This window comes from Seriola dumerili, unplaced genomic scaffold (assembly GCF_002260705.1).
Source record: "Seriola dumerili isolate Sdu_G_001 unplaced genomic scaffold, Sdu_1.0 BDQW01000068.1, whole genome shotgun sequence".
Taxonomy (NCBI): Eukaryota; Metazoa; Chordata; class Actinopteri; order Carangiformes; family Carangidae; genus Seriola; species Seriola dumerili.
Window position 1 is genome coordinate 17,000,753 of NW_019174323.1, and position 15,310 is coordinate 17,016,062.

Sequence of the window (15,310 nt, forward strand, 5' to 3'; positions counted from 1 at the left end):
CTCGCGAGGGAAAAGGAATCTCTGCTCATGTTGTTTATAATATCTAATAATATCTCTACTGGCGCAGGAGTTTATATCCACCTGAAAGCTTTATGGTGCGGTGCTGCAGCTGGAGAAGGGAACACAATAACACAAGGGCGGTGGTAACGTACACACAAAGTGACTGAACGGCAATAAAACAAGTTACAGGGGATCCCACCTCACAAGGAAGACAGCCAGTTTTCTACACAGCGCTAAAACCATAATAATCAAAGGTACAGAAATAAAAAATCATTACAGTGTTGTCTCTGGCATCCCACCTCATATTTCTCTCTGCCTGTCTCACTCTAAATCACTGACCTGGCGACCCTTTGTTCTTCTGTTTGTTCCATTCTCCTCAGTCCAGCCCATCTGCCCCTACATATTATTACCACACTCACACAGCGCCAAGACACGAAGTGACTTAATGGCAGAATAAAATCTTTGTCCATAAAACATACAAATTAATATAGATTTTTTTACTAAGGTGCAAAAACATGCAGATAGAAATAAATTATAAATAATTCATAGGAACCCAGAGTGGATAAGAATTTGCCACTCGAATACACCAGCAAGTGTACGAGAGCTTATGACTATTAAGAGTCAGTCAGTCATACAGTCATGCTATTTAAGACTGTATTGGTGCTGAGGTTGGCACAGGAGCTAAATGCTAATTTCACACTGCTGATACGCTCACAAGTACAATGCTACCATGTCGATATGTAGCAGATATAATGTGCAGCTTCCTCTTCAGCACACTGTTAGCTGCCACCTGCAGCTTTGCATGTGTTTGGTCATAAAACAAAATAATGAACAAAATGAAATGTTGGCCTGATATAGAGCTAAAAGGTGTGGAGTCTTTGGTGCATGCTGGTTTGTGGCAAGCATGTGCCCACCCACCTGTCACTCAAAGAGGCCCCGCCCTCAATTATACATAACTTTAAGCCTTAATAAAATGTAAACAGGTGAGTTATACACACAGGTGCCATGAAGGAGGAAATTAGCTCTAGAGACTAAAACAGTTTTTGTACCAGGCTGTAAACATGTTTATTTCTGCTGTAAAGTTGGACATTTTAACATGGGAGTCTATGGGGACTCTAGTGGTCATTAGAGGAACTGCAGCTTCTGGTTCTTCCATGTTGGTTTTATTTTTCAGCCCCTGAGGATGCCACTTGGAAGACTCACACAGAACATATACATTCTGCATTCTGGCATTCATGTTAAATTTCAAGTTGAGTGTTTTTCATCTCGACCGTGACGATAACTCTATTACCTCTCCGGCTCCACCCTGGCCGACGATATCTGGCTGGATGCGCTCTGACTGCTTGACTGCTTTTGACATGCTGCTGCTTCTGATGTAGTCTGAGCCGTGATCCAACACGGCTGCAGTATGGGTGGAAATGTCAGAAAGAGCAAGACAAGCTGGGGAAGATACTGAGAAGAGAAGAGTGGGAGAAATTAGGTGACAGACACGCTGTTTTCGTGCCATGGACTGTATGGTGCAGTAAAGTGGGAAATGAGTGGATTCATAGCAGTTTGTCATGATGCTGTGTCTGTTTCTGTCTTTCTATCCCTCCCACTGACTCCAGAGGAAGTGATGATGAATGCGAATAGACAGATCCTTCTTCACTTCCATCACCACCTCCCACAACAATAGCCTCTAATCGATCATTCCCAGCATCACCCCGGGCATTCTGACAAACCACGCTTCATATGAGCAGAAACATGGAGTAGTCCAATTTGGTATTACTCTCAAAGCTGCACCAATTAAAACTACTGCTGTTTTGTAAACATTACCAAAATTAATTTCCCTAAAAATAATATATATATATATTTATATAAAAATAATATCTAGAGCTGCAATTATTAATCCATTAATCAATTAGCTGGTCAAAAAATTATTCAGCAAATATGTAATAATTGATCAGCCATTTAAATCTGTTTTCAAGTAATAATAATTACTACATCCTGCAGGTTGCAGCATCTCAAGTGTGAGGAATTAAAACTTTAGTTGTTGTATCTGATAGTAAATTGAATGTCTTTGGGTTTTGGAGGCTGGTTGAATGAAAAAAGCCAATTTTAAAGCTTTATATGTGCCTGAGGGAATTTCACGATATGCAAAGTGATGATCAAAACAATAGACTGAATTAGCACTAAATATTATCTTTGTTGTAAACGCCCGGGAAATTACGTAATTCTAATACATATGGATTTATTTAGTGAGAAAATGTCACTACAGACACAATTTTAACACATTTGTAAAGTTTTAGTACAGCATGATTAGTGTGCTTAATCATAACTGCTAACGCATGATGTCCACTTTAGTAGAATTGTAATTTTCTGCTTGTAAAAAAAAAAAAATCAATATTTGACAAATCGATTAATAATATTGTTCCTTACATGTTACTTGTTATCACCTGTAACAAGTCTTCTTCTATAGAGGGACTGGACAGATGTTCCTAGGCTATTAGCATATCTGATGTTTTGTCGGCCATCTTGGATGTTGGAGTTTTTAACTTCACTTACATTTGGTTGCAACTAGGTGGCAGTCTATTTATATATATATATATATATTAAAGTCTTTGTTTATAGAGCATTTTTCCAAAACCAAAGTAGAGTCCTAAAGTCTGAGATGACAGACATGTTTAAAATTAATGAGAAATTGATGATAAAAACATAAAAACATATAGAACAAACACTTATTGGGGTGATTACACACAAGGCACTTTTACACCTCAAGTTTGTATAAGTAACCAGCAAGTTTATCGGTTGTGCAATGTTCTGTGGAGGGAAATTTTAAGAAGCATCCGTGTGTTTTGAGCTCAGAGATATTAGACAAGAATAACACCTTCCCTCTGCCTCTGAATGTTCTCCTCTCTCCAAGTTAGTGTGTCGCTGTTCTGAGACCCCTGTGGCCTCATTATCACATAGAAAGACTGAAACACAGCAGCCATACCTGATAGTGAGCACAATAGCGTGCACGCATGCACGCACACACTGTGGCATAACCACACCAGAATCATGAAACAAACATGCACAGAATTGGCATGACTTTAACAAGATATATAGTTAGTGTACGCAGCAGAACACACTGTTCATTTACAAGAAGCAAAATCAAAAAGGCTAATTTTAGATTTCATAAACTTTGTCTCGCTTCAGTGAAGATGCATATCTTGAAATACAATTCCCCAAACTGTCCTAGACTCAAAAGCAAAGGAACGTTCATCCGTCTTTTCAGGGAATATAAAGAAGTATTTTTTGGAAAGCTATTGAGGCTTTCACTAAACCTACGGTAGATATTCAGGAGAAGTTAATATGTCTGTATCTTGTGAAGGCCACGTCTGATATTTTTCTAGATAACAGAAAATACAGGATTCTAATTAATGAATGAAATGTATTTTGTTATCTTGGAAATAAAGTGCTACCCCAAATTGAGTGAATGGAGACGGGCCTGCTGCAGCTAATCTGGACATATCTTTTCACACCTTCATTTCATCCTGTCTTGATTATTGTGTCTCTCTCTATTCTGCACTCACTAAATTGCAAGTAAATTGTCTTCAATCAGTCCAAGCCGCTCAGCTGTCACCTGAGAAGAGAACACACTATCTCTCAATTTCACTATACCCTCAGTGGCCTCTCGTTGCTTCCACAATACAGTTCAAACTTCTACTTATCGCTTGTGTGTTAAGTGGATTGGCTCCAGTCCATCTCTGACCTTGTCACCCCCAAATGTACAAGGGCGCACCTACTGCAGCTCAGCAGAAATAACTCTTCTGGCACTTTTCCTGAATTGCAACAAAGAGTGAGTGTGCACTTGCTGTAATGGCACCAATGCTGTGGAAACACTTACCATTCACAATCCACACTGCTACTTCTGTACTTTTTGTTCAGCATCAGCTCAAGAACGCATCGTATTAAACTGGCCTTTAACTGACTTTCACATATTTTTTATTTATTTCTTATTCCTCCGCGCCGGCGACAGTCAGAGCCAGAGCAGCATTGTTCTCAGGTCAACCCATTCTCGTGGACACGATATCTCGGTAACGCCTTGAAGGAACTTCTTCAAATTTGGCACAAACATTTCACTAGGACTCAAGGATGAACTAATTAGATTTTGGGAAGGTCAAAGGTCAAAGTCAGTGTGAACTCACAAAACACTTTTCAGCCATAACTCAAGACTTCACACAGAAATTATGACAAAATTTCACACAAATGATTCATATTTTATACGACTCTGGATAAACAGAAAACCACGAGGAGGTAGTTCTAGTTTTATTAGTTTCTTTTTTAAGCATTTTGTAACTACGTTTGCTGTTTGTATATTTCTGTAAAATTATCATCAATATCATCACTGATCTGTGGTGTGCAGATTATAGCTCCATAATTAGTGGGCCAACAGGTTAGCTGGGGTCAACCATGAATCCCAGCGCTAATGAAAATTTAGCTTGTGCAGCTCATCAAAACAATTAGTGCGGAACAATAATGAGACAAGTGATGGAATTCAAAAGGGGGAGGGGAGGGTAACAAACACTGCATATAAGCGTGTGTGTGTGTGTGTGTGTGTGTGTGTGTGTGTGTGGGTGTGGGAGGGGGGGGAATAAATGAGGAGACAGCAGTTCCAACATGATTACATGCAGAGGAATAGAGAAGGAGAGACCAAAGATAGATGGGTCCCAACCTGGAGGAAGATGATAGGGTGAGACACGGAGAGAGCGAGGGGGAGATAAGAGCGTGGAAGCATTTGGTGGAAATACATGAAAAGGATCCACAAAGTGACAAAAAGTGTGACTGTTCCCAGTCTTGACAGGTTAAGAAAAGTGAGGTCGGGACACAATGGAGCTAAATTGGAACAGAGTGATCCCTCTCTCCTATCTGTCTGTCTCTGATCCTCATTTTCCTCCTCCACACCCTGTTTTTTTCTTTCTCTCTCTTGGTAATTTCTTGCTCTTCCACAGAGGCAGAAGAAGGGGGGGGGGGGGGGGGTGTCAAAGAAAAGTAGAGACAGAAAGAGAAGGACAAGTAAACAAGCGCAGATGGTCAAGGTGTTCCTATTGGTGGATAAGAAGGTCGTGTCATGATGGAAGCGTCACGTTTGCTTCTTCTCTTCCAGAGTTGTTTCTCCTCCATCGCCTCCACAGCCCAGAGCGGCGCCCTCCGAGACAAATTCCCTCGCCTCGACATTAGCGGTCCATCTGTCTCCCGCTCTCATACATGAGACATTTATACTCACTATCTCCCATGCGTCCCCTTTTCAGTATTAACACAGTCACACAGAGTTTACATTACCTTCACTGAGCATGCTGGGGGGGGGGGCGCACACACACACAACAGTGGGTTTCTCTCGGTATGATGATTATTTATAGAACAAAAGCAGAGGAAGGCAGACTGATAGCAACATTCACTCCGTTCCTGCTGAGAGAAAACAGAACACATCATAAAAATGTCACAATTTATTCGATCGTTTGTTCCAGTGTTTCTCTGAAATCCTTGAAAAAGTTGTGGCGAACCAAGTCATGTGATTATTTGCGATTAATGGCTTTTCAATCAGGATTTAGAGTCAATTGTAGAACTGGAACAGCGCTGGTGAAAGTTACCGATGATCTCCTCAGACAACGGACTCGTCTCTTTACTCGTCTCACTAGTTAGTGCGACCACAGGACTTGATTACAGAGACTGGGACACGTCAAGGAACCTACGGTGGCCCTGAGAGCTCGACGCACCGCAGCTGATGAGGATGTTTTCTGAATCTGCACACGCTCCGCCGAAACACCGAAACCTTACGTCATATTTATCAGATAAATTCCAGTTTGTGAACAATGACCCTACAAAGGTTCCGTGCTAGGGCCGATATTTTCCACCCTATATAAGCTTCCTTTAAGCAATACCATGAGCAATGACAGCCAGCTGTATTTATTTCTTTTCATGTACAACAGCATATACAGCTGTTCCCCCCCCCCCCTCCCAATCGCTACACAATAAATTGAATTGAATAGTATTCCCCAAGTCCAAGAATAACAATTTCAAACAAACAGAACATGAAATGGACGCTGCTTATAAGAGAAATATCTTTATTGTTCAGGGTTGTGCGTATACATGCTGTGCACTATTGTCTAAACCTTTAAGATAAAAGTCTCATGAGACATGAGTCTCTACAGCAGCGGAGAAGAATCCCAGATAACAGACAAACAAACGAGCGTGAGAGCAAATGTTACACGGAGGTTCGTGAGACAGCCCCTCCTTCACTGAGAGGTTACTGCGAAATAAATAAAAACACATACATGATGAACCTTTAAAATTCATGTAAATGGAAAATACACACCTGCAAACCACCTTACCCTCAAACACACACACACACGCACGCACACACACAACAGAGGCATGTAGGCCTCCCCTGTCAGATCCATGTGACATGGATGTGGGAGCTGAAACACAGGAGAGGAGAGGACAACATGGCAAAACATTTTCGGTCCAATTCCTCCAAGTGGTCTAAGGTCTATTAAGAGTAACAGTCAAGCCAGGACATTTTGTGCAAGTGCTATATTTTCAGGAGGCTGCCACTGCTGCTGTCACACAAAGCCCTCTAAGATAAAACGTGAGTTGATATTCGAGGTAACACTTCGCTGGTTTTGCTAATCAAGAGCTGGTAACCACTACTGCTAGTGTAGCGCATCGACTTTTTAAGCATTGGTATTCTACTATGGCAAAACTAGGCTAGCGCTGCATATTGACGGAGTGCAGTCTTCGAGCATTGCTGCCCTCCTGTTTAATTCTTTGGTCGTCATTCTGTCTTCGTCTCCGCGGTGACGTCCAGCAGTAGCCGACGTAGCTCCTGCGGGTCAGTGACAGGCAGAGAACAGGTGAAGTCCTGGCAGACGTAGGCTGTGGCGACACCGCCCAGCTGTGACATGGAGGAGAGGGCGGGGAGACGCTGGCAGAGGAAACTCTCCTCGCTGTCGACGAGCATCAAGACCTGACCAGAAAGGTGAAATGCAAGGAGAAGAAGGGTCAGTTTAATATGTCAAAAGTAAAGTAAAAGGTTATCAGAGACCAAGCAGTTGGGTTATTAAAATAACCCGGCGTTTTCTTAGTGTGCAGGTCTTTAAAACATGTTTTATCCTGTGAGTGGAGCATTTCAGTGAGGGATAGTTTTAAAGTGATCACTTTGTATTTTTCCAGTAATACAGCCAGATGATTTTTCACACACATTCACCCAAAACTAAAATAAACCTAAAAATAACACACTCAGGTGTGGGCCGATGGCTACCACTGGTCTCGTGCACAAAGCAGAAGACAGACAATAGAGTGTGTGAACGAACAGATCCTAAACTCCACCGCTGCCACACCCAAAGAATCATTTAAATCTATGAATTTATCGACAAGCATGTGACTCAGGGTGACGAGAGAAGCGAGTGGAAAGAGATGGCCGGTCTTTGAATCTGCTTGTGTTGATGTGTGTGTGTCCACTTCAAAGGGCTGTTTGATGGTTAAGACTTGGATTTAAGGTTCAGGCTAGCATTAGGTCCTGTCAAGTAGAGTCCTCACAACTATACAGAGACCCGTGTGTGTGTGTGTGTGTGTTGGTGGTCTTGGACAGGCAGCAGAGCGAAGTTAAAGAGGGCCGCCCTGTCCGTCCCTGCGGCGGCTTCCTGTCAAACATGTGTCACTTCCTCCCGGCCCCGCACCAGCCCTGTTTCACAACACAGCCAGAAATGACAACGCTAACGACGAGCACAGACAGAGTGATAAACGGAGGGAAGAAGAGAGAGACAGAACACATGTCATCATCTGCCAGAGAAGACATGACGTGTATGTCAGTGTATGACAGACTGAAGGTCAATATGAGTGCATTAAAGGGGACACAAATACTGAGGACTGTTGGCTTGACTTATGCAGGAAACCATAATTTCAACACACCTTGCAGGACAAACACTTAACAACTATGATAAAGAAAATGCCACTCGCAGTTAAATACTCAATAGTCACTTAATACTTATTATTTTCCTTATCTTGTTGAGTCAGCTGCGACTGTGCGCCCGATACAGCGCTCAGGACTTGGAGCTGTGCCACTGTTTTCTTCACTAATAACACTGTATGCCAGCATCAACTCAGACAATGGATCAATTTAGAAACTCTGCATCTCCTTAGCCCCTGTGGCAAGAGTTGAAATACCTTCTTCTGACAAAAAACAAAATGCTGCAAGCCGCCTGTGTGACAGCAATGTTCGGTGCTGGTATTGAGATTAATACGTCGTTGCATAAACAACAGAATCAGTTTACCTGGTTTTTCACATAAACTTTTTAGTTTTATGGTTGATTGGTCACTCAACATTTTTATTTATTTCAAGTATGTGGACGTTGAGTTGGTATTGTCTTGTTAACTGCTGTTTTCAAGCTCAGAAATTTACGTCAAGTAGATGTCAGAGGTTTGTTCAGAATCGTGAAAAGTTGGACCATCTGCATTTTCGTGTCATCTGAGCAAACAAAATCTACTGATGATGACCATGTAATACGGATGAAAGAGTAAGTGGACCATGTCGAGATCGTTTTGTAAACGGTTGTTTCTAAAGTCAAGTATTAACTGTAATTTAAATTTTATTCATAATTTTTATCCATTAGTCTCGTTATTATTACATTTCTCTGGGTAAGGTATCAAAAAAGTCCAATTTTGTTGTGAACAGTAAAAAATCAGGGATTATGCAGATTTTTCTCTTTCATCTGAGGAAGTTAAGAGCTTGGTCCCAATAAACTGTAGCGCACTCCATCCAACCAATTCCTATCAAGCCATGTATCCATGTAGAGGTGGCTACTGGGGCATCTTAGGTACACTTAATTCTGCATTTGACTCCCTACCTTTGAAGCAGTTGTAAATTCTGATTGTTCTTGATTACTTATATTCCTTTCGTCCAAAAGCTTTAAAAGGTTTTTTTCATTAAGGTCCCCGCAGAACAGGGACGTCTGGTCACCCTACCATTTGGCAAACGTGTCCATTAGCGCAGACGCTCCTTGTGTCCCCTGTGCGCCTGCCAGCCACCATTCACCTGGCCCACCATGCTAAACTGTTTGCATCCTCTCCATTCTGCCTCAATGAGCCTCATGTTCTCATTCAAGGCCGTCTCTATGCGCCTGGAGTGCTCAACTCAGTCATTTATACGCTCATTTGTGCCAGTAGCCATCTGCACCTCTAATGCCAAGAACCTTTCAATGCCAGTCTCCTGTCATTGAAGACTTCTCTGCAGTGTTGAGGTGTTTCTGTATCTGTTACTAAATGTTCTGCGTGGTGAGTAAAATTCCTCCTTAGGGGATGATGAAGTGATACTGTTCTGTCTCATCTTATCTTATTCTCTACAGTGATGTTGGAGCACCTGTTAGACACAGCTCAGGGATGAAATAACTGTAATTCTGAAACAGGAAACTATGGATTGACACAGCTGTGCAGGGTTTTCTGTTAACACTTTTTTAGATTTTAAGTGCGTTTTCACACCTAAAGTTGGTTTGCTCTGGTCCAATTCAGTTAATGAGTTTGTAAACTTGTAGTATTTCCCCCCTTGGTTCCGTTTGCTTTGAACCAAAATGCATCATTACAATCCACGTAGGCACGTTCTCTCTTCTCTTATTGGTTGGACTGCCTGGCCGGAGCAAGAAACTAAACACAGGAAGAAGGTTACAGGAACCTCCAGAGTTCGTTTGGGACAGGACCGATAACGCACTCGTTTAAATTTCATTAACAGTTAAAGTTATAGTTCAGTTGCATAACTGAGGGCGTGTAACTTTGAGTGACAGGTGGGTGAGCGTATGCTGGGCTCCACACACGCCCCTCCTCTTTGCCCAATTGTGTATTAGCCGGGAATTCGGCGGAGTAGGGTACTGCCAAGATGGCAACGGTAGAGCAGCTTCAAAACCGCTCTTTAGAAACCTGTGGGTGACGTCACGCAAGCTACATCCATCTTTATTTACAATCTATGGTTCGGTTTAACCAAACTAAAAAGTGCAGTTGTGAAAACACCTGTTCAGACCTAAAGGACCGCCTACTCACCTGACGTCTTCTGCCAGTCTATTTTATCCAGCCACACAGTTTCATCACGATCACGTCTCACAGTGTTTCCCATACCCTGATTTATTTGTAGCGGCCCACCACAATATCGACACTGACCGCCACATATTGATTTGCCATTTTTTTCTACTATTTGAAATGGCGTAAACCTTATTTCATTGTAGAGCTGTGTGCAGCATTGATTCACTCAGCCCCTCCTTGCCCTGCTCTCTCTCTCTGACACAAACACACTGACAATGGACCTGTCTGTCACAGTTGGCCTCACTAAAAACAACAACGCATTTGGTCCTTGCAAACAGAAATGACGTACGTGTCACACGATGACGAGCGGTCACTTTAAACGCCTGGTGTGACCGGATCACCCAAGATGCATATTAATGGCAGCAGGTATGAACTGGGCTACACACACACACACACACACACACACACACACACACACACACACACACACAGGGGAAGACTGGTAAGGAGTGTGATGGAATGTGGTCATAACCGTGTGACTGTTGCTATGGATACAGGAGGAGGATTTCCCTGCCAAAGCTGAGCGCTCTCCTCTCTCCGTCTTGACTCTTCTTTCAGCTTGTGAGCTTCATGCCGTCCCTCCCCGGGTCACAGACCACATCCAACCACACACCCTCAACTTAAAGGTCACGCTGTAGTGTGTCTGTGTCACAACAACAATATCTACACACACCCCTGGGGACTGGACAGGATGAGTGTGCGTGTGTGTGCATGTGTGTGTGTGTGTGTGAGAGTGTGTGAGAGTGTGTGTGTGTGTGTGTGTGAGAAGCTGCAGCAGACAGCACAGTTGGATACACATGAGAGCACCGTCAAACTCCCACAGGGTTAATCCCTTCATACACTGGGCAACCCTGAAACAAACACACATCAACACACACGTGCACACACAAGCAGACACACACACACACACACACGCACACACACATGCAACTCCCACCCGTTAAATGTCCTTACACTGACAGCTCCCTCCCACTCTCTCCCTCTCTCACTCTGCCAAACCAGTCTAGCTCAGACACTTTAAAAGAACACAGTGTACCTGTGCTGACAGTAACACACAAACACACACACACATCGTCAAAGGTAATGTTTTTTATCCCCTCGGTTTCTAACCCAGCACACGACTCACAGGCCGACCTCTGTCAGCGAGGTGGAGCCAAAGAAACATGATGAACACCCCAAAAAAAAAAACACACACACACACACTCCTGAGTGCCGCTGTCAAACCTGTGGAGCAGTGAGGATGGTGGCTCTTAATGGCTCCATGTGCAGCCAAGCATGAGGAGATTTACTTCCTCCGTGCCTCTCGCTGTTTCGTCTCACACACTGCACGCTTGCATGAAGGGACCTGCTCAGTCATTATAAGAACCCTGGCATCTGGGCCGCCACCCCAGGACAGACACACACACACACACACACACACACACTCGGACATTAAAATCAGCGCTGGACCGGCGGGGCCATATGCGCCACACACATTTACAGACATCCGTTGGGGTGGGTGTGTGTGTGTGTGTGTGTGTGAGGTGAGCGTGCCAGAGAGAAAATTATGGTCAGGAGAAATTTAAGAGACAGATTTATGTGGGAACATCAACAAGGTTTTAGTTCTAAGATGATGTGACTGAAACTGCCTTTTTATTTGAAATCAGAAAACTGCCAGTCAGACTCGCTATTTCTTATTCATCCGCTAATTAATTATATATTATATTATTTATATATTTAACCACTTTCTTACATTCAATGAGATATACCTGTTCCATACAACTGTTCACGTGATTTCAATTATGACTCTTTTTTAATCTTTATGTGACACTTTATTTACTAAATTCAATCTGAAAAACACAGAACAAAAGCTAGTGGCTCTGAAACACACACACACACACACACACACACACACACACACACACACACACACACACACACACTGTGTGTCTTCCAGCCTGAGTTAAAGTGAGTGGGCGAGTCTGTTCCGGCAGTGTGCTCTGTCCTTTGTCACGCTGAGCATCAGTTTTCAGCTGCTGACAGTCTCTACAGGACCCTCTCCACTAAATCACCGGCGTCTGTAGTGAGATGTGACAACGCCTCGGTGTCTGTGCAGAATTAAAAGCGCCCCGCTCTTCAATCAGCCCCCCCCCCACCCCCGATACCTACGACATACATCGTCAGCTTATGTTGGGTTTAAGATGAAAGGGAATTCTCGTTTTGGAAACATCATAAAAGTCGTGTGGAGTTAGGAATGTTGTACGAGTGTCATCAGGAACAAGTGAGATCTCCCACATGGAAAAGATTTAAGTAAACATCATGTGGCCCCCGGGTATTACAACATATGTGTCCATAGATATTTTTATAAATAAATCTTCTTGCAACAAAGGACATTGATATTTGAAGACACCATTGCCCAGGCAACCCAGCAAAAGGATGACCAATCCCTGGTTACTATGCAGATATTACATCTGGGGGTTTGAGCAGTTTACTGTTTAGCTCCCAGCACCAAACCTTTCTGAGGAAACACCAACAGCTATAACTTTCTACTTTAAGTGAGAAGCACTTCTTTCAAACAATCATTTCCTAAAGCCCCCCCCCCCAGTTCATTAATTACAGATTAATGGCTGATTAATGGGCTAGCATCACAACAACAGCAACACAATACTAAAGCTAAACAGGATGTAATGGATCAATGTTTAGCAATGGCTGAACTTGCCTTCGAGGATCCAGTACAGCTTCCAGGAAGACAAAAAAAAGTTTTGATTTTGCTCCTCTTCCAAAAACTTCTTCAGTTGTAATTGCTGTGGGGAACAGCACCAGTATTTATCCATGTGAGGAGACCACAACCACCAGTAGTGGCACCGTTTTAGCTTCACAGATGCACAAAAACTGTACTTAAATTAAATTTTGAAGTACTTGTACTTTACTTGAGTATTTCCATTTGATGCTACTTTACACTTTTGCTGGAAATATTGGACTTTTTACTCTACTACATTTATTTGACGGCTATAGTTACCTGAATCTTTACATTCGTCAAGATTGGTAGAAAAAAAATGGCCGCCATCAACCAATAAAAAAAAGGGCGGGGCTTAGTGAATATTGGCTGTAACTCATCAACCATTTGTCCAATCATCATAAATCTGGGTAGATGTATAAATCTTCAGCAGGTGACTGGGAATAGGACTACCAAAGTAATCTGAACCTGACCAATAGGTGGCGCCACAAATACCAAAAACAAAAGGTTCCTGAGTTGTTCAGATTGTATTCAGATTAACTTCATAGTCTTATGTTATTAAAGTGATTGATTGACGTATTTAGTCAAAACTTGATCGTATCAAAACTGTAAATTTTTTCATATTTTTTTTAACTAAAACACGACAAAACAGTTGTGCAGGTGATCATAGTAATACTGAATGACTTCTGTGTATGATAATGAGCTATGCAAATAAAGGCCTCTGAACAGTAACGACCCCTGAGTCCCACTGGTGTCTGTCTGTTCTGTATGTGTGAGATGAAAGACTGCTGGGCTCCATTGAGATGTGTTTCATTAGCTCTCAGTCACACAGCAGGTTCAAATCCCTGATAAGATTAAAAATTCAGGTTTCTCTCCAACTCTTCGCGGGAAACTGTAAACAGGCAGGTGTCGAGAAACTGAGTCTTATGTCGTGTGTGAAAGTATTTGTGGCGAGAACATAAAGGCTGTTACATCACACTGTGAGGGAAGCCATTTGTGCACTAGCCCACATCTAATTTTACACAATGAAACGTGTACAAAGACATATGCTGCTTTTTTAATGATCTACTAAGTAAATGATGCTTCATTTACAGAGGGAGAAAAATAACTGAGAAAGGTGAAAGGAAGAGTTGTGCCAAGGGGGAAAAAATCACTGACAGCTGCAGGTCATTTACACTCATCTACTAACAAGCTAGCTGCTAGCTGCTAAATAAATAAATAAAAATGTCACTAATCATCAATATTTTTGCATGTTCACAATGTTTGGAAGAGATTTTATTTTGATAACATTATTTTTAATTGAATTTATTTGAATTTAAGTGAAATGGTTCCGGGAAATTTGTGTATATGAAAATTAGAATAAAAAACAATAGCAGTCAGTATTGTTCTTTGCAGCCAGAAAAACAATATAACCTATAATTGAAGTGCAGTTCTAATCATTATTTTATTGTTAAATGACAAATTTAACCGACTTTTAAGTTTTTCGTAAGTTTAATTGAAAATCAATCAGTACATTTTACATGTAATAATAGTTTTTAACTTTTCTTTTGAAAGGTTTACATGACGGTTTGACACCAGTCTTATGTTTATGCTTATTTATTATGTTTTTACAATATTCAAAAGTTGCTTAAATGCTATTTAACTTCCCTCCTCTTCACTTCACTCTTCAAAAACATGGTTAAACAGAACTTGGACCAATGTGTTAACCCCCACTTTATCCCTGATTTTATCAGAAGCAAAACATCCACAGCTTATAAAGATAAAGAGACAGCAACAGAGCGAGGCACGTGGGCATCTGCAACTGTGTGTCTGTGTAAATTCATGCGCACACACGGGCTTCTTATCCGTTCAGCGTGGGTTTCATTTTCCAAGCTGAGAAGTGGATAAGCATTGCAGCGTCAAGCATGACTGCAGCAGACGTACAGATGAGATACAGCCACAGGGAGAGGATTATATCTCAAACAACACCACTAAAGCTGTCCACTCTCTGCTGGATCCTGGGTGTACAAGCACCTCCCCCATAGCTTTATGGATGTGCTGGCACATGCTGGAAGTATTAAATGAAGGAAAAAAAAAAAAAAAAAATCACTCAAGGAAGGGATATGTAACACTCCAGATTAACAAGTCAAGGAAGAATGGAGTGACACAAACGTCGGAGATGTGAAAGTGAATTTTAAAGCACGGTGGTGAGCAAGATAAGAAAACTAGAGAAAGAGGATGAGTGGTTATCTGAGTGCATTAGTACTTAGTTCTTACACCAGGGTCTCCTCCCGCACTGAAGCTTTAGTGATGTCGTTCACTTGTAAGTCGCTTCGGATAAAAGCGTCTGATAAATGAGTAAATGTAAATGACGCTCTCCTGCGGCAGCAACCACCTGGGACCTTTTTCCACTCTTGTCAATCTACCTGAGGTTCTGCTCTCTGACTGGTTATTGGGCTTAGCAGGGGGTGTAGTTGACGCAGCCTTTGATGAGCCAACAGAGGGATTATGATAAAGGAAGCAGAG

The 15,310-nt window shown here is 42.1% G+C and overlaps 1 protein-coding gene across 1 annotated transcript in view; it reads right to left on the reverse strand.

Moving 5' to 3' along the window:
• Positions 1 to 6,075: 6,075 nt before the first annotated feature.
• The window catches only part of spata20 (spermatogenesis associated 20), a 35,619-nt gene continuing 26,384 nt past the window's right edge, over positions 6,076 to 15,310 (reverse strand). Inside the window, exon 16 of the mRNA XM_022743542.1 lies at positions 6,076 to 6,988. Within this exon, the coding sequence (XP_022599263.1) occupies positions 6,797 to 6,988 (192 nt within the window). The 3' untranslated portion in view covers positions 6,076 to 6,796. The remainder of the gene's footprint in view (positions 6,989 to 15,310) is intronic.